Here is a 19,150-nt window from a genome sequence, read left to right on the forward strand (position 1 = left end):
CCGGATTCCATGCCTCCTCTAATTTATGCGACATTTGTTAGTTTCCTCTTGCTCTCTTTCCTTTTTTGTCTCCATAATAACTTCTAATTCACCTAACCCGCACGACCCTTTCGGGGTCTGGGGTCTGGGGTCTGCTGCCCACATGGAAAGAATTCTCTCAACCACCGCACCACTCGCCACTCGCCACCACTCAACCACTCTGCAGGGCACTACTACGACGCACTAATTTATGGTTTTGGGCATTGAAATTTATGTACGCCACACAAAAATACAAATACAAAATACTATCCGTTTCTGTTCTTGTTACAAAATAAAACCGACAGCCCCAAGATCCAAGGTGACAACAAATAAATGAAAGAGTACTGATAACTTTTTGGCTGAACCGAAGATGGAATACGCTTAGCAGAAAGGAACAACAAGTTAGCTTTTTACCTTTATAAAGTATTACATAATTCAAGAGCCATCATATGTCAGGCTGATAAAGACTGTTTGCAGGAGGTGTGAAAGTTATGGAGAGTTCTGCAGCTAACTGGGATATGGTTCTATAGTGTCCTTAAACAGCAGAAAAACACCATTAACATATGCAGAATAATCGTTGGAGTCCCAAAAAAGATACTTTGAACTAGAGATCTAACCTCCAATCAATAGTTTTCGTAGTTTGAGATATACGTATCTATAGCCAGGTTAAAAATCAATATTCTAATCGATAAATCTATAATTATAGCTATAATCGTAATTATAGATATTCACCTTTGACTTGGACAAATCTATTCATAGGCATAAAAATACAATAAACTTGTTCCGTTTTTCCATTTCTTAGAAGCCTCAAGAGTCGAGGATTCCATGCCCTACAAAATAACAACGCTAAATACACAATCTATATTTAAGTGAAACAAATTAAGCACAAAGCGAATAATATCAGGTTCATTGGAAGACTCCCTCCGCTTGTGTTAATTGATCTCTGATTAATCACAAAGTTCACTAACCTGCGCTCCTCTGAGAGAGTATCTGTATCTCGAACAAATGCGGAACTTGTTGTATAAATTACATAACCCAACCAGCATCCCAGCCTCTTTGTAAGTCTGCTCTCTGGCTATCTGGAAAGTTCCCTGATCCGCCCCCCGCCACCACCGCCTGATGCAATTGTGCAACTTTTTTGCCGAGACTTGTTCTGGAAATGGAAAACTCGTTCCCCATAAGTAGAGACACGAGCGATGCTGCTGCTGCCTAACCGCAGCGTGTAAATTTAGCACTTTGTATTAGCAAGCCGGCACCTGGTGTACGTATACTGGCTCTCTGGCTCTGGCTCTGTCTCTGTGCCTCTCCGTTCTGGCCGCTTTCCCCTGGCTTCGAGCCGTGCTTTGAGTCTTATTTGGTAATCAGAAGCACGACGCAGCCAACGATGATGATGATGACGACGCGACGGCCAAGTTCAGTGGCCTCCAAGTGTGTTGAAACTGTGTGTTTTGGGCCAGCAAATGCTCGATTTGGCCGTGTCTCGCCACTCGATTTGCATAGAAACTGGGTCAAGCCGCAAGCGTCAAGCGTGGCCAGGTAGTGGATCTCGAGAACTCTGGATGGACTTGCAAAATTCTCCTACTTACAGATATCTTACAGATACAGATGATGCTGTGAGGCAATCTGTAAGCCCATCTCGGATTCATGGAAATACGATTGCCATTGCCACACGAGACAAGAAAATGCAATTAACAATTAACCAGCCAGAAGATACTCGTACTCGTACTCGTACTGGTACTCGTATAATGTCAATCACGTAGCCGTAGCCGTCATCGGGTGTGGAAACCTGTTGTTGACTGTCCATTTGGAGGAGGGACTGGGTCTTCCATTTGGGGTTTTCAATGACTTTGAACTCTGGAAGGAGGGGGAGGTGTACGTACATCCGATTATTTGAATACCGAAACGATTGTTTGTTTGCTTGCCCCATTTGTAGGTGCTCGAGAGCCCACGGCCCACGCCACTTCCACTTTCGTTGGGGTCGCAGAAGTCGCAGTAGAGCAAAAGCGACTTTCTTTGTCAAACCAACGATCGATCGCTCCAAGACCCTATATGGAAGAGAGGCCCCCTCCCCACTGCTTCTGCCACTCTCTGCTAACCAGTTTGAGGCGCAGTCGGCGACGCGGCCGCTGCCGTTGCTGCTTGGTTCTCGATGCGGATTCAAATGATTCTTGTTTGGCTTTCATAAAAAGTCTTTGGCCAACTTTCTTGAGCTTCATTCGCGCTCCACTCGCGCGATCCGTCAGTTCGTTACGACCCAAAATGAAAGCGGTTCTCTGTGTGCTGCCCCTGTTAGCGGCCTTGGTGTGCTCCCTGCCCACCGCCGAGAAGGAGGGCTCCTCCAAGGGCGCCTCCTTCGCCAGTGCGACCTCGCAGCTGATTGCCATGCAGCTGCTGAAGTTCAACAAAGACATCGACGCCAACCAGGTGCACTCGCCCCTGGGAGTGGCCTCCATTCTGGGAGTGCTGGCAGAGGCCTCCGAGGGCGAGACCTACGCGGAGTTCAGCAAGGTCTTCGGGTATCCCAAGGATCGCTCCCAGCTGCGGGACGTGTACCGGCGAGTGCTAGGACGCTACCAGAACCGAGATGCCGCCGTGGCACTGCCTTCGTTCCAGACCTGGTTCTACATCTACCGCAACCACAGCGCCCGGGCGGAGTTCAAGGAGCTGCTGCAGCAGCACTACTTCGTGGATGTGAAGGACATCAACCGGAAGGACTACGACTGGAACGAGCCCAACACATCGCTCCAGCTCCAGCCAGAGGGAAGCGGATCCGACGCCTCCGAGGCCGGGGAGGAGAGCCTCAGCAGCACGGAGCAGAGTAACAGCAAGGATGTGATCGGATTCGAGACCCTGAAGCGCATCAACCTGGACGACGATTTGCTGTCAGTGCCCGCCGACACCTACGGCGAGGAGGTGCTGGACAAGGAGGCCTCCAAGCTGGACCGCGACGTGGACGACAAGCAGTATGTGGAAAAACCAGTTGCCCAGGCGGAGGCCGAGCAGCTGCAAAGGGAGCAGGCGGCACCCACCACCACCACGGAGGCGGAAGCGGAGGCCACAACCCCAGAAGCAGAAGCAGCAGCAGAAGCAACAGCAGAAGCAGCAGCAGCAGCAGAGGCTGTGGAAAAACAGGAAAAACCAGCCATCGCCGCAGCTGGGGAAAATCCAGTGGAGAAGCAGCAGAACAAGAGGAGCGACAACGAGGAGAATAAAAGTCAGAATCTCAATCTGGAGGAGAACGAGACGGTGCAGGAAGAGGAGAAGCTGCGCAAAGTGGTCGGCTCTGAGGCTGTGACCGCCGGTGAACCCGAGAAGGTGCGTCTACCACTCCAGAAACTGGAAAGCGCCGTCAACACAGCGGCGTCCAAGGAGGGCGGTGCCGACGAGATAATGCTGGCCGTGGAGTCGCATCTGGGAGCGGTTAGTCGGGTAAGAAGAAAGAATGCTCCCTGGTTGGGCTATCCTTTGATAAGCACTCTCTTCCAGGTCTATGGAGCCCGCAGTCTGTTCCGGCAGGACGACATCACCTCTGCTCTGAGCGCCAACTCCATCACGGGCCGCTCCGCCGGAGCCAAGTCCAAGATGCTGCTCTTCAACGGCCTGTACTACAGGGGGAGCTGGGCCACGCCCTTCTACCAACTGAGGGATGGGAGTGACGAGTTCTTCTTCATGACCAACGAGGACGCCATGAAGGCTCCGATGATGCACGCCCGCGGCCAGTTCCTGGTGGCCGATCTGCCGCAGCTGAGGGCCCGCGTCCTGTCGCTGCCCTACGAGACCTCGCGCTACGCCCTGTGCATCCTGCTGCCCGACGAGACGGAGGGCCTCCACGATGTCATCGCACAGATGCAGCCCAGCGACTTCCAGCTGGGACGCGAGAAGGCACAGCTCCGGCAGATGCACGTGTCCCTGCCCAAGTTCCAGGTGGAGGAGACCTCGCGCTCCGAGTCGATGCTCAAGCAGATGGGCCTGCGGCGCCTCTTCTCCCGCACCGAGGCCCAGTTGGGGCTGCTCTCGGAGGACCCCGACGTCCATGTGGATGAGATTGTCCAGTTCGTGAATGTCCGCGTGGACGAGGGCGGCAGCAGCGCCAACGCCCTCTCCGCGGCCACCCAGGCCCGCTCTCCACAGGCTGCAGAGGATTCCGCCTCTGTCCTGCCCGTGCCCGAGCCGGAGCCGGAGCCGGGCGTGGAGCGGTTCGAGGTGAACCGCCCCTTCGCCTACTTCATCATGGACTGCGAGGAGCAGTTCGTCCTCGCCTCTGGCAAGGTCTACACGCCAGAGTTCAAGGATGATCTGCCAGGTGTTTCTGTGGAGATTGAGCTGGAACAGTCGTAGGTCCTGGGCATCGACTGGTGCTCCTTCTAGATTCTAAGTTTCGTAACGAATTTTCACCGATCCACATGCACATTTCATGCATCAATAAACGTACAATTCATTTTCCCAAAACCCGTTCTGCGCGTCTCCTGATTTTCCCAGCCACTTCAGGACCCATCCTCAGATTTCGTCGTCATTCTGTGCAATCAAAACAACAATTAATTCGCTTACTTCTCGGGGAAGTGCTACGGGAAGATACGGGAAGGACACCAACCCCCGGGACGCAATTGTCTGTCCGTAATGTGAAATGTATCTGACGGCGGGCATCGCTAATTTCCTCCGTGCTGCAAATTTGTCACTGCATTGCGAGGAGGGTTGAGCCACGAACTTGGACACAGGACAGAGCACACGGGGCCTGGGCCTGGGCCTGGGCCATGGCCTTCCATCAATTCTCAGACTAGTCGAGCGTGAGGCGCATCCGCCACGTGTCCCGTTTTGGGCCGGAACGAAAGCTGACGGAACTTTTCAAGTGGTCAATGGGCTGCAATTAAAATTCTCATTAGAATGCATGATGTCTTACTCAGTCAGAGTCAGAGTCAGTGAGGTACAGTGAAGCACAGTCCGCTGCTGATTCCGATTCTGATTCTGCGATGCCCCGTCTGGCCAGGAAGCACCAGCCCTCTCCTTAAGGAAGGAAACCACCGAAAACGCACAAGTAAAACACAACATTGAGAGGAAAATGTGTCTGGGGACGAAGATGCGTGGTCGGAGGAGTCAGAGTCTTGTCTGGCGGTGGAGCAGGGCGTCCTGGTGTCCTGGCGCCGGCCTGGCGGGCGCCAAAAAGCAGAGGTAAAAACAGGAGTAAATGCGTGCCATGATTATAGTGATGACGACTTCTGCCAGCCACCAGCCACCAACCACCCCAAGGAGACGCAGGCAGGGCAGACGTTGCTGCAGAGACCAAAGACCAGAGAGTAGAGAAGAACAGACCAGAGCAGAGACGATGATGTTTCATCTTTTCCACATGAAAACTCACGTAACAAAAATTATGATAATCATAACTTTTTTCCTTTCTCCTGCTGGATACCCCATGGCCCCATCCTCGGTGGCTCTTTGTTTTGCTAGCCACTGGACATAGGACACAGGACACAAAGGAGAGGCAGAAAAGGTATCCCATGGCCCATGGTCCATGGTCTGGCGTCTAGTTTTTGCTTCTCCCGTGCTGTCTGCTCTATTTTTATTAAGTCTTTGCATATAAATCAATGTTGCCCGATATGCAGAAGAGCAGAAGAGCAGAAAAAGGTATAAAAGATTTATGGCGTTTCTCTAGACGGGGGACGAGCGGAGCGGAGCAGCGCCCGTTTAAATATTGTTTAACATAATTTCGTGCAAAAGTTTCATCAAAAGAGATGACTGCGAAACTCTTCTCGAGAGATACATAGATACAGATGCTCTTGCTTGAGTGTACTCCCACTCGGTTTTCAGGGGGCGCCCAGATAAATAAATAAACAAAAGTGGCCATAAATCCATCCAATTGCATCAAAGATCTTTTCAACAAAAGACGTCGCCCGAGATGTGGGAGATTTATGGCACTGCCACAAGTCTAATTACAACTGAAGTTTGTCGAATCGGGAGCCGAGGGCGTGCAACAAGTGTGGGAAATCGAGGGAGTACTCTGCAGCAGCTGTTTTCCCAGAAAATGCCAGGGAAATCTTCTACGCTTCCATCCAGTCCACATGTGAGCACCAGCTGGCTGTCAAGCAGAAGTCACCCCCGATCCCCGATCCCCAATCGCCGATCGAGTGGCGTAGAGTGGAAATGTTTAGCTTTTTATGCTTCCGAAAAATGTTACAGACTAGAATCAAGAGACGAAGATTGAGGATAAATCAAGCTAGAAGTCCGCGAAAATCTCCTCGTGACGCATGTTCTTGGCCTTGGATCGCGGCTTTTCGTTGATCTTGTCAAAGTGGGTCGTATCCTCGGAGTTGGCCAGGTTGGGCACATAGGGGGCATGCACCGTCTGATTGAGCAGCGGTATCCATTCGACATCCTTGAACCACTCGTGCTCCTTGATGTCCTTATTGCCGTTGATCAAGTTACCATATCTACAGGATTTGGCAGGGATTAGAAAACACTTTCATTGGCTATGGCTTGGCCTACCTCTTGGACAGATCCACCTGCAGAAGATGGTCCACCAGGTGCCGCAGGGATCCGCTGAAGTACGAGGGCATCTTGTAGTCCGCCTCGCAGATCTTGTTGTACATCGCCATCACGTCGCGGTTGTGCGCGGAGAAGGGCGAGCTCCCAGCCACAAACTCAAAGACGAGCACCCCGAAGGCCCACCAGTCCACGCTGGTGCCGTACGGCTTCGACTGGATGATCTCCGGCGGCAGGTACTCGGGCGTTCCGCACAGTGTCATCGTTCGGGTCTCCACCTTCTACACAAAAGGGAATTTTTGGTCACACCAAACCATGTGTTATGGTTGATACAAACCTTGGCAAACCCAAAGTCCGTCACCTTCAGATAGCCATTCTTGTCGATCATGATGTTCTCGGGCTTGAGGTCCCGGTAGAGCAGGCTGCAGTGGTGGAGGTACTCCAGGGCGAGGAAGACCTGTGCCGCATAAAAGCGGGCCTGCTTCTCGGTGAACTTGCGAACCCTGAAAGACGGATACAGGATGCAAGATACTCTCCATGTAGTACGGGAGCAACCAGAGCGAGCGAGGACTCACTTGCGGTGGTAGGAGAAGAGCTCGCCGCCGGCGATGAGCGGCAGGATGAGGTACAAGCTGTCGTAGTCCTTGAACGAGGCGATCAGGTAGACCGTGTTGGGGAAGTGGATGGAGCGCAGGACGTTCTTCTCGCTCATCACGTGCATCACCTGCTTGGTCTTGACGATCTGGTCCTTGCTCAGCTGCTTGGAGGCAAAGTACTGGCCGGACTCCCTCTCCCGCACCAGCTGCACCTTCCCGAAGGAGCCCGCCCCCAGAGTGGACTTGACCTCGAAGGTGTCGAGACCCGTTCCGGGCGACGGGACGTTCAGCGCAAACTTCTTGTTGAAGTCCTCCCGCAGCTTGTCCAGGATCAGGAGGTAGTCCGTCTTGGGGCTGAAGTGCATGGGTGTTTCGCCAGGAGGGGGACCCATCTTTCCGTTGTATTCGAATTTAGAATTTTGTAGATTCAAAAGTTCCCAAAAGGCACGCTTCCGGATCGGAACTGAATTGTATTCGATAAATCTCAGACACTATAAACTGACAAAAAAGGAACATCCACAACAGATCCTAGAAATCCATAAACAACTCCGGATGCCGATTGATCCTAGACTTGAGCTTGGCTTTAGTCTCGAAGTGGTCGAAGTGCGAGAGGTCCTCGATGTTGGTCACGGTCGGAATATAGGGCGGCGTGACCTCCTGGTTGAGCACCGCAAACCAGTCGACGCCCTGGAACCACGGGTGGGTCTTGATGTCCGCGGGCCCCTCCGGCGAGTTGCCTAGGCTGAAAGAACACCTTTCACAGCTGTCGAATGAGATGCCGACGCTGTGGCAGGCTCCTTGCACTTACCGCTTGGACGTGTCCACCTGCATGAGTGCCTCCACAAGGGTCTTCAGGTGGGCGCTAAAGTAATTGGGAATGCGGAACTCCCCGAGGCAGATCTTCGAGTACATCAGAATGACGTCCCGGTTGTGTGAGGCGAACGGCGAGCGGCCGGACACGAACTCAAAGAGCAGGATGCCGAAGGCCCACCAGTCCACGGACTTGTTGTACGGCTTCAGCTGAATGATCTCCGGGGCCAGGTACTCGGGAGTGCCGCACAGGGTGGTGGTGCGTCCCTCCACGCGCTGCAAACAGATCGATATTACGAGAGGTAGAAATATAGTCCTAGCTAGTACTGGCACTAGTACTGGTACCTTCGTGAAGCCAAAGTCCGTGAGCTTGATGTATCCGTTCAGGTCCAGGAGGATATTCTCGGGCTTCAGGTCGCGGTACATGAGATTCATGTAGTGCATGTACTCGAGGGCCAGCACCACCTGGGAGGCATAGAAGCGGGACTGCTTCTCGCTGAACTTCCGCATTCTTGGCCATCGTTAGGTGTTGGGAATAAAGGACTCAGAGCTCGACCCACAGGCAGCTGGGAATACTCACTTGCGGTGGTAGGAGAAGAGCTCGCCGCCGTTGACGAAGGGCAGGATGAGATAGAGGTAGTCAAAGTCCTTGGAGGAGTCAATCAGGTGGATGAGGAAGGGGAATCGGGTGGCGCTCAAGACCGTCTTCTCGTTGTGAACATGATTGACCTGCTTCAGCCGCACCAGATCCTCCTTGCTCATCATCTTGGCGGCATAGTAGTTCTTGCCCCCCTTCTCTCTGACAAGGAGCTGTGGGTGGTTGATGGTCAAGGGATTAGTCTCGAGGAGTGAGAGGGGATCGTCAGGACTTTCTGAGGGCGCACCACAGTGCCGAAGCTGCCATTCCCGAGGACCGCTCGCTGCACGTAGTTCTCCAGATTGGTGTAGGGGGACTTCGTCTGCTTGTTCCAGCGCTCATTGAAGTCCTTGCTCATCGCGTCGAGGGTGGTGTTGTAGTCTTCCTTGTTGTTGAACTGAAACTGCTGCTGGCTCATAATCACGCATCTTAGAAGCCAGATATAGGCCAGGACCAGGAATGTAGGGACGTATGGGGATCCGATTTGGAACGAACGAAAGAGTGCAACCAATGACTGCGTGAAGAACGGAAGAGGCAGAGTAGCAGCTCAACAAATTGAGAATTTGGAATTTCATTAATTTTCTGGTTTTCAGTGACAACTGAGTCGAAGCCCATCAAAGTTGTGCTCTGTTCAGCTCTCCGCTCCTCCCAAGGAGTTTCAATTAGCTAGAAGGACATTCCTCAAAGCAGACCTCAAGGTATGACAAATTTACCTCACTCTCTAGTCCCCCAGAGAGAGAGAGAGCGAGAGAAAGGCTGAGAAATGGTCATTTCCTGTGAGTCTGGAACTGAGTCTACACGCAAACACACATGCACACATACGCACATGAGTGTGTGTCCTGTGCCGACTTTTTGGCATGTCCTGATGCTTCTGCTTCGCTTCTGGGTCTCTGCAAAAGTAAGAAAAATTGCAAAACGTCCACTTGATAAATGATGCTAACCAAGATTACATAAGTTGGTAATTTTCTAGTACATTTATTTCTACATGTCAGCCAGTCGGAGGACTCAGGGCCCAACCGCATCGAGGACTTCCTCCTGCCCGACGCTGGAGGTTGGATGTTGATGTTGATGGACATGTGAGTGTGTGGCTCTTTTTGGGCTTCGAATAGTTGTAGGCCTATCCCGGAAGCTCCGTTTGTGGGCTGCTGGCTGCTGGCTTTTAAGGTAAACTGTCGACCGAGCCGTTTATTGGCCATTTCTCCGGCCTGTGGCCAGGCTGTTGTCCCACCTAAATTGACAATTAATCATTATCCTACGGATTGCCAGGGCGGTGACATTGACATCCATTCCTCCAGTGGCATGTGAAAATGGCTTTCTAAATATGTTGCGGCCTCTGCGGTGCGGCCTAATGCCCTGGCATTTATTCTGGAGAACTCTTCATTATTGATTGCCGTCAAAGGGATACCCAACCCCTTTTCGGTATGGGGGGATTGCAATTCACTTTCATCCCGAAATTGAAATGCTGGAGGAGTGCCAGTGGCTCTAAGTAGGCCACAAGTTATCCTCGACTAAGACTCTGATTTCTAGGATTTTAATTCGCTTAAAATAATACAAATCGTCACGTACTTAGCATAAGACATGTGTCGTCTCCGCTTTCACTTGCACTGCGATGGAGTCGTGCAAAAACTAAACAATTTCACTTAGTCCCCGGCCCAAATCGTAGTGCCTGTCCAGATCTTGGCTCATTTAACTCCCGGGCTCCACAGCAGCTGCCTCAAAGATAAACTCCAGTTGGCCATGATATGGTAACGACTGCAATAAATAAGCGGATAATATCTGAGAGAGGCTCCTTCCAGAAATACACATATCCTGCGACTCTGCCCCATCTTCCATCTTCCAGATGGGGTTCGCGCTACCCGCTAAGCGGGCCAAGAGCAGATTAAGTCGTACGCACACGTTTCTGGGCCGTTTCTTGTGGCCACACTTAAAATTCATTTGTTGTCTGAAGCAACTGAAGGACTCACTCTCACTCACGACATCTCCATCTCCATCTCCGTCCTTAGAAGTTATGCAAAGTAATTGACGCCTCGATGAACTGTTGACACACATGGCATTTGTCTTTCGCTTCGTTTCGGCCTGGCCTGGCTAATATTTGGCTTAGCTATCAGAGGCCATTTTTTGGGGGCTTAAGTAGGTGAATGTCCCTCGAAGGAATGGCCAAATTCAATTATGCTGAAAGGTTTCTATCCGCCCATCTATGTACCCATCCACCCTTCCATCCATCCATCCACTTCTCCTCCTGCAGGACAGCTGTAGTCCTGGCTGTAGGCTGTTTCTGTGGGCTGTGGGCTATCCTCAGCCATTAGCGCTAATCTCTGCACAATCGGGAATAAATCATGGCACGAGTATGGCACAGCCCTAGGTTCAGAGTATGCCCCGGAAAATGCATTCCATTCACAGTTCAGCGGGCAGCAACAATGTCTCCGTGTCCGCCTCAACAACGACAGCAGCCAACAGCCAACATCCTTTGCAACGCGCGTGTGTCTGTGTGTTGTGTGTCCTATGTCCTGTGCCCTGTGTCCTGTGCAAAAGGTGTAACTAATCCGCATGCCATGTGACTTTTGTCATGCGCCGATGTCACTCATTCACCCGACACCCGATACCCCGATACTCCGATACCCCGCCGATTACCCGATGCCCAATGCCCAATGCCCGAACCCTTTGCCAAATGCCAAAGGTTTTCCACTCAATTCCACCCCAAATGCAGAAGCATTTCGGCTTTCCACCTTCAATCAACGATTGCGCTCGTTATTGTTGTTCATTGTGGAATTGTGGAATTGTGAATGGTGTGTCGCTTGTAATCCGTTGATTTGGCTCTGCGTCCTGGGGTCCTGGGGGTACCGGAGTCCTGCAGGAAGCTCTGCGGGTGGGCCTGGCATTTTGCAGTCGACTGCCTTCATCGATGCATGGTTGAGGTGTAATCATAATTTCCCCTTCTCTTGGAGCCCCAAATGGAGCACCTTTCCAGGGGCCACAACCATACATAAATCAAAAGAGAGAACTATTGACACAGCCAACGGGTTGTGGGCCATAAATCAACGGGGGAGCGTGATCTGTAGTCGTGGACATCAGGTTCTAAGCAAATTTCCCCATTCCCCTGATGCCCGTATGCAGCACTCTCTCTATTCTCTATTCTATCCGTAAAATGCGTTGGCAAATAATGAAACAATGGCGGGGGGGAGGGAAACAATTGTTAGAGTTATACAAAAACATTTCGCCATTTTGCCATAAATAAACAGAAACAGAAACAAAATCAGGAGCAGGTTCCGTTGGTTCCGCTGGTTCCATCCGCTGGTTTAGGGCACATTTCCTATTCACAGAATGGCCAGAATGCAGAAAATACACAAAATGTTCTACATTTTATTGAAATTCAATTAAAGTCGTATTTCAATAATTGGTCACGCATGGTGAACGCTTCCTAAATGCCGCTTCGATCTACAATTTATGAGTTTTCAGTGGCGCTTTTTTCCATTTTAGCATTTTCCATTTCCAATTTCGGGGCAATTGAAATGCTGCCACTTGGACATAGTGAGTCCTTTGTCCTTTGTCCTGGCTGCTGGCCGGAAATTGTTGCAAAATTTGCTCGTTCCCATTTCCAGATACTCTCCTTTCCGGCCACCCCACAGCCCACACTCCACACCCATGGCCTCCCGTGCTGCATTAGGCTGCAAGTTCTTATCAGTCGAATGTTGGTGTGGTCGGGGGCAGGGGCAGGGGCAGGGGCAGGGTCACCCTTGTCAACCTCTCCCTCCCTCGGCGATTCACCCCTAACGCGAGTGAGTGCCTCACGTTAAGTGTGCAACATTTTTGCGTGATTTGTGCGAATTTCTGATAAAAGTTGTCTTGTCGGAGGGTTGCCCTCGGCCTCGGCCTCAGCAGCGGGGTGGGTTCCCGGTTAGTTTTTGGTCTACACCCCCGTCCCCTCGCACCGCTCCTGTTGTGGCTGTTTAGAGCCATAAATTCTTTTTTACTTGTCATATCTCTGGCTCTCTTCATTTAGGCACAGATCATTAAGTTCTGCACTGCTTCTCCGCATCCTCTGCCATTCCCAAATCCGATCTGAGACGAGAACATGTGTCCTACTGCTCGTACTCCTTTGGACGGATACTCCACCCGTACTCCTCTCCGTATCTAGTATTTATCAAAATGTCAATTGCTCTGCAGCCTGTCACGGCTCTTTAGCTGCCACTCGGCAGGAGAGCATCCTCTAATTAACGAGGCGTTGATGCCACATTTCGACGGAATTATTTAGCAACGAAATCAATTTGATTCGGAGGAGTCGGTGGAGTCTTGCTCAATTTACTTTTCGAGTAGAACCAAATGAGATCTATCAAAGCATCAGCGAAAACTGTCAACGAACAGCAGGCCAAAGACACTAAAGGGGAGCTCTATAAAAGAGAGAGTTTATATGGGGAAATGATGTTGAAAGAATTGTAGTAGAAGTTGGTAAGCAGAGAGTAGAATATGAATATAAATACCATTGAATCTTGTGGACGCAATGAAGGGATTTCTGGAAAACCTTAATCTTTAGGGATGTACAATAGTAGCACCCTATAGACCATCTCTAGAACCCAACAACACTTACAGATCAGTCAAGATTTGGCCCAGTTTTGCGGCCAATTAAATTTGTCACTTGGGTGAATTCCAACCCCACCTCCGAGTCAATTATCACGAAACTCCAACACGCATGAACGTCATTCGAAAAGGCATTCCTTGCCAGAAGAAGAGGCATGTGGAACAAGCTGCAAATGCAACGCAAATAATCAACCTGAGGCACGATCAAAGCGACACTGACAGCGACATCTCCTGGGTCTGGGTCTGCGCCTGGCTGGTGGCTGGTGGCTGGTGTCCCTCGGACACGGGTACTGCGGCGGGTACTGGGGGGACTTCTGCATCTTTATGATCCCCTTAGATCTCTGCTGGCTGCCAGGGGACTATTTCTACACGGGAAACATTTTATTTTGACAGGCATGCGATTTGCACGCTTAATTGAGACAGGTGCACTGGGGGCGGGGCAGTGCCAGTCCCAGTCCCAGTGCCAGTGGCTGTCCCCATGGAGTGGGGGGCCACGGGAAGTGCGGCCAAGCTGCGACACATGTTCCCCAATGGTGTCGCACAAATGCGGAGATTTATCATCGTGCCACATGCCGCATGTCGTTCTCCTCCCCTCTCCACGTGTGCTGCTGCTGCTGCGCTTTTCACGGGAAAAGCCAGCGACGCACGCCAAATGCAAAATTAACAACCTAATTAATAGTTGGCCAAGACGGAAAGAGAATGGAATGGGTCTCGCTCTGTGCCCTCATCTCCGCCCACTCATCCCACTCGTGTCTGCTCCCCAGCGTCCCCAAGGGGCAGCTGCTCCTGCTTTTCGCGCGTGGCTGTGCCAGAAGACCCCATGGCCCTATAAGAGTATATCGTAGTGTTGTACATATTCCATCCGAACGATGGATCTTCAAGGGTATCTATGGATATCTTCAGCGCGCCTTCCATTCTGGCCTTCCATTCCGGCTTTTAATTGAAGAGCTCCCTCTGTCCTCCATCTTGGGGCCCGCAAATATATTGGGAGTCCGGGAACCGCAAACTAGGAGTAACTAACGGCCAGCGGGCGGCCGCTGTCAAAGTCAGCTGTTCCTTTCGAGCGTCTAAAAATGTGCAAAATTCCAAATTGACTGCCAGACTGCCCTGCCGCCCACCCAAGTGCCCCTCCGAACGGGTGTGGCTCCTCCATTGAAGGCGCTTGCGGTTGGCGCTCTTCAGCGCTGGCCGGACGTTTATTGAACATTTTTACTTGTGGTTCCGTCCGGACTGCTGTTTGCTGTTTGCCGGCAGGACCAAAGCCGACGCCGGACCGGAGCCGGAGCGCACTTTTATTAATTTTTGTGAGAGAGCGCGTCTCAATTTCACGGACCGCCTTAAATGCAAATAGCTGCAAATGGGATTTTGGAGAAGGATAGGAGATGGAGAGGGAGATGGAGATGGAGGGTGGGACTCCAATGAAATTGGCCAAAAAAATGCGTTAAATGCAAATTGGATAAGATGGCTTGTGTCGTGGAGGACTCGAGAGCCGTGCAGTGGCAGTGGCTGTGCATGTGGGGCTGCCAAAAGCGAGGCAGAAGATATCCTGGCGGATATCCTTGACTGAAGACGAGGCTGAGAGCGAGGCTGATTCGGAGGCTGAAGCCGAGGCTGATGCTGGAGCTACGAAACTTTAAAGTGGATTACGTTCGTAGATGTCCTCCTCCTGCGACATCATGGTGCTATCTCCTGACTGCCTGCCTGCCTGCCTGTGGCCTGTCCGCCTGCCTCATGTCCTTCGCGTGCGTTTCGCAAACATAAATCCGTGAGTTTTTGCGAGCAAAATTTATGGCGCTCGCGACACTCTCAAAAGTTTTGGCGGCATTGTTGTATTTATGACCGCGACATGACCTGCTCACATAAATGGCCAAGTCCTGGCAGTGGAAACGGCGGTGGAAGTGGCAGTGGGAGCCGAAAGTGTTGCCTGCCTGGCGGTACGTGAGCCGCAATCTTCTGTTTCCATCCTCTGCCAAGTCCTGCGCGGAAATTGGATTTGCTGGTCCTGGATGCTGCTGGGTGCAGGGCAGGGCAGGGCAGGGCCCACAGCTCTAAGCGAGTTAAGCATCGAGCATCTTAAATCTGCACGCCTGTCAATTTATTTTTGATCGAAATTTATGTCCGCTCCCCTAATGAGCTGCTGCTGCTGCAAGCCAAAGGCAACGGCAACGGCAACGGCAACGCCAACGCTACCCAGGAACATGGAAAACAGGCTCCTGTTCTTCTCTGGCACTTTGCCCCAATTCCAATAGAAGTTAATTACGTGGAACATTCACAGTTCCAAATGACGATTTACATTCGAAATGTAGCCACCCTCTGGGCCAAGAAATGGAGTCCAAGTCGAAGCCAAGTCCAAGTCCAAATCCAAATCAATTCAACCGGATGCATAGCGTCGCTGGCCAGGATGTCGATTGTTGTCCGGCAGCGGGCCTGTCAGCGCCGTTTCTGCTTATGACTGCGGAATCCCATTCTGTATTCGAGCAAGTTTGGGGGTATATATCCATCCACTCCTCGATGTGTGTTTGCCGAATGTCTCCGGGCTGAATGGTCAACGCAGAACGTAGCCATAATTATTGTTATGTTAATGGGGAAAGCGGACGAGGGCGGAGTGGGCCGTGCCTGCTATCGGGGTTGATTGGGTATCGGCCATAAAGCCATCCAGCCATCCAGCCATCGACTTGGACATGGCCATCGCCAAATGTTGTTTGTCCATCGGTTTCCACGTCATCTTCCCTGTTTGCCCTGCGACTTTGCATAAAAATGGACCCCAGTCGGGGCATAGTGTGGAGTGGAGTGGGTTCCGGGATTAGCTTTTGCTGGGAACTTGGACAGTAGTCTCTGATTGAATTACGGACAACATGGAGTAGCGCCACTAAGTACTCGTGCAATTCAAAATATTCCTTATGTACATATCATACTTTTTGGGGTAGCAAATGGGAGTTGGAATGAGCAATCCTGCGACAGGATTGTAATGTTTTCTATCTACATGATGGGCGAATAACCTACAAGATTGTATATAATTCATATCTGTACATAAATCGCTTTAAATTTGTCCAAAACAAACCCAAACTTTTGCCTATTGAAACTCAACTGAGGCGCCCGAAAGTATGCAGCCATTAACGACACTCAACCTCGGGACTCTCAGGACACTTAATGCAAAGAAAAGGGGCGTGGCAGTCGCACTCCTTTTTTTACAACGATTCGGCACAGATCTGCCTCTGATACGAGACCACAGGCGAGGCAGGGCGGGGCGGGGCGTGGCGTCAGCGGCATGGCATCTCATGCCTGATAGGTGTGACACATCGTGGGTGATTGATGAAATGTTTGGCCATAAACCGAAGCCGAAAAGAGGAGGAACGAAAGGGAACTCCGCGCCACTGCTGTGGACTGCCCCACCGCCAACTAATTTCCACATTTTTCACATTTACGAAGACAAATTGAGGTGCGAACTCGGGTCGAGGCAATAAAACTGCCGAATATCAAAACAACAAAATCTTTGCAACAGTAGTCGCTCGCTGCTAGGCCATAAAAAAAGGAGAAAAGAGTTTGGAAACGAAGGGTTGGGACTGACAGAAGGCTCCAGAGCCCTGAGTCCTGAGTCCTGAGTCCTGAGAGTGGCAGGCATGCGAAATTCCCGAATGCCAATTGTTTCTCGATTCGCAGAAATCCGTGTAAAGAGTGAAAACAGGGCAGTGGGGTGGGAGCTCAAAGAAAGTGGTGCCGGGGGTTTGGGTCCACTATAAAAGTCAATATCAACAACAATAAATTGCGAATCTCAGTTACAGAGCCAGAGCATCGGCTGGAGTCCGGGGGCGAATCGTACTCGTGGCGAATCAAGTTTTCCTTTACTGTTTTCCTGATTTTCTGATTTAGTTTTCCATTTCATTTCGCTTCGTTTTATGCCGGCCGAAAGTTGTCAACGAACGAATAGCCACGGCCAGGGCCATAAAGGGAACTTTTCAATAAAACCCAACACCAGCCGCAGACTTTCCCCTCATTTCCTCATTTCCATTAGCATAATGTCTGGCTCTGGGTCTGGCTCTCGGTCTGGGATGATCCCTGGTTCCTGGCCTCAGAGATCTGATTTCCCGAACTCACTTTCGATTTGCCACAATTTTATTTATTTGCCAGCGAATCGAAATTACATTTTAAAAACTTTCTCCGCTCTCGTTTGCTTTTTGTTTTATTTGTACAACAGATTTTTATGGCTAATGTATGCGCATGGGAAATTGATTCGCTCTGTGGGGAAAACGGAGGGGAATGGGTGGAGGAACCGACCTTGGCTGGTTTCCCGCGAATCGTCAATCGCGAATCGTGAATCGTGAACCGCTAATTGTTAATCAAGTGCCTCCCCCGAAGGCCATGTCAACGGAGCGACCTTGGGCCATGTGCGAAAAGTATGGAATGGCTGTGGAGGAACGGCGATCCATTATTCCCTCGAATGTGGTTCAAGGGCGGCAGTCCATAAAGAAGGAGCTGCTGCCACCGGCAGCTGGAAAGAGTCGCAGATTTGGAAACTCTTGGCCCAAAAATAGACTGCGGCAACATCTGTTTCTCGTACAAGATTCTGAAACAGAAAAGAAAATCAAATTGTAAATTGAAATGCAGAATTGAAATTGGGAGATGGAAAAGGCTACATTTTCTCGTGCTAATTCCTGCCCCTCAGCTTTGTGAACTTCGCCCGGACAGCGCACTGATCCAGGAGATCCACGGCTCCGGTGCTCACGTGGTAGAGCATGGCCAGCACGACGAAAGGCAGTCGCTGGCACCGGTCCAGGGCATACCACTCGGAGCGCGTTTCGAAGCGCACCCGCCTGAGGGAGGCCCGCGGCTGCTCTCGCCGAAAGCGCCGCATGAAGCTCTGCTGGAAGTTGGAGTACGCCGTGGCCCGCAGCCTCTCTCCGGTGAGCGCTGTCCAGTAGAAGGGCAGCTTCTGTTCGTGCTTGAGTGACTGCCAAGGCGCCCCATCCTTGCGGCTCCTACGCAGCCCCATCTCGTAGTACTTCTTGGCGCAAATTTCTTGCCTGACCATCTCCTGTGCACTGCGGGACCGGGCCTGCCCCCCTCCACAGCTCTTCTTTTTCTTCACACACCAGAAAAACTTACTCCACCAGCTCTCCTTCTTTTCCGTGCAGATCTCCTTCTTTTCTGGACACCTTTTCTTCGGGTCCACGTAGATTTCCTTATTCTTTTCTGGACAGCTTTCCTTCTTTTCTACGCAACTTTCCTTCTTCTTTTCTGGACAGCTTTCCTTCTTCTTTTCCAGGCACTGTTTGGAACTTTTCTTCTCTGCAGAAGATCCCTCCTTCTTCTCCGGACTTTGCCCCCGGCACTTGCTCTCCTTCTCCTTCACCAAGCCACTTGACTTTTTCTCCTCCAACAGCCTTTTTCCCTTCTCTTTCGCCTCTTCCTCTTCGACCTCCTTGAACACCAGGGAAAGGTAGCTTTCGGTCAGATCCGAGAAGTTGATGAGACGCTTCTCGCCGCGGGCCTGCCCGTCGTAGGTCTGCAGGGGCCCCGGATACTTATTCCGGATCGTATAGCTGGCATATGCCCGCAGAGGGTATGTCTTCCGGATCGTCGAGCTAGCCGCGTGCGAAGTGGTAGATCCCTTTGAGCCGCAGGACCTCCGCTTCTTTGGCTTGGATGGACATAATCTTCGACGGGATGCTGGCCGGTGAGAGCCTTTAGAATCCGACTGTTCGTCCATGGCAGAAAAACAAATTGAGTTCTTATAGATAATATACAATAATTTAAATCTTCTGTATTTTGTGTGTGTTTTCTGGGTGTGTTTTATGTAAATGTGTCTCCCATTTGTGCCCCCGTATGATTGTCATTTCAAAGGAATCCTGTTCTAGCGATTCCTCCCGCTCTCTCTCTAGGACGGTTCCCCTACTCCGCGACCTGCTTTTCAGCTCAATTTAGTGTTCATGAAAATATATGGCCCCGCATTATAAATGCGAAAAATACTCTCTACCATTATATCCAATAAAAGTCGTCCAGGGGAATGGGTTTCGCGGGGCGGAAGAGGACGAAGAATATG

At 51.1% G+C, this 19,150-nt stretch overlaps 4 protein-coding genes across 10 annotated transcripts; 1 reads left to right on the forward strand and 3 right to left on the reverse strand.

Annotated features, from left to right (window-relative positions):
• Positions 1–2,228: 2,228 nt before the first annotated feature.
• LOC108157659 lies at positions 2,229–4,467 on the forward strand. Its single transcript, XM_017289816.2, has 2 exons — positions 2,229–3,447; positions 3,505–4,467. The coding sequence occupies exons 1-2, from the start codon at positions 2,278–2,280 to the stop codon at positions 4,354–4,356; spliced, it is 2,022 nt and encodes a 673-aa protein (XP_017145305.1). The 5' UTR covers positions 2,229–2,277; the 3' UTR covers positions 4,357–4,467.
• A 1,676-nt stretch (positions 4,468–6,143) lies between these two features.
• On the reverse strand, positions 6,144–7,501 carry LOC108157658 (cAMP-dependent protein kinase catalytic subunit 2). Its single transcript, XM_017289815.2, has 4 exons — positions 7,068–7,501; positions 6,830–6,995; positions 6,496–6,773; positions 6,144–6,440 (listed from the first exon to the last, which is right to left on the reverse strand). Exons 1-4 carry the CDS (start codon positions 7,478–7,480, stop codon positions 6,227–6,229), a joined length of 1,071 nt encoding a protein of 356 aa, XP_017145304.1. The 5' UTR covers positions 7,481–7,501; the 3' UTR covers positions 6,144–6,226.
• Positions 7,502–7,538: 37 nt separating this feature from the next.
• LOC108157657 (cAMP-dependent protein kinase catalytic subunit 2) lies at positions 7,539–9,150 on the reverse strand. Of its 6 annotated transcripts, none has more exons than XM_017289810.2 (5): positions 8,783–9,150; positions 8,479–8,708; positions 8,244–8,409; positions 7,897–8,174; positions 7,539–7,842 (listed from the first exon to the last, which is right to left on the reverse strand). In XM_017289810.2, the coding sequence occupies exons 1-5, from the start codon at positions 8,951–8,953 to the stop codon at positions 7,617–7,619; spliced, it is 1,071 nt and encodes a 356-aa protein (XP_017145299.1). In that variant the 5' UTR covers positions 8,954–9,150; the 3' UTR covers positions 7,539–7,616. The 6 variants fall into 6 exon arrangements, with proteins under 6 accessions (XP_017145299.1, XP_017145298.1, XP_017145297.1 ...); XM_017289809.2 differs by having other exon boundaries at positions 7,539–7,830; positions 8,768–9,150; XM_017289808.2 differs by having other exon boundaries at positions 8,768–9,150.
• An 8,122-nt stretch (positions 9,151–17,272) lies between these two features.
• On the reverse strand, positions 17,273–18,919 carry LOC108156030. Of its 2 annotated transcripts, none has more exons than XM_017287283.2 (2): positions 18,214–18,918; positions 17,273–17,674 (listed from the first exon to the last, which is right to left on the reverse strand). In XM_017287283.2, exons 1-2 carry the CDS (start codon positions 18,815–18,817, stop codon positions 17,556–17,558), a joined length of 723 nt encoding a protein of 240 aa, XP_017142772.1. In that variant the 5' UTR covers positions 18,818–18,918; the 3' UTR covers positions 17,273–17,555. The 2 variants fall into 2 exon arrangements, with proteins under 2 accessions (XP_017142772.1, XP_017142771.1); XM_017287282.2 differs by having other exon boundaries at positions 17,582–17,674; positions 17,745–18,919.
• Positions 18,920–19,150: the final 231 nt, after the last annotated feature.

The sequence above is a fragment of the Drosophila miranda genome, chromosome 2, assembly GCF_003369915.1.
Source record: "Drosophila miranda strain MSH22 chromosome 2, D.miranda_PacBio2.1, whole genome shotgun sequence".
Classification (NCBI taxonomy): domain Eukaryota; kingdom Metazoa; phylum Arthropoda; class Insecta; order Diptera; family Drosophilidae; genus Drosophila; species Drosophila miranda.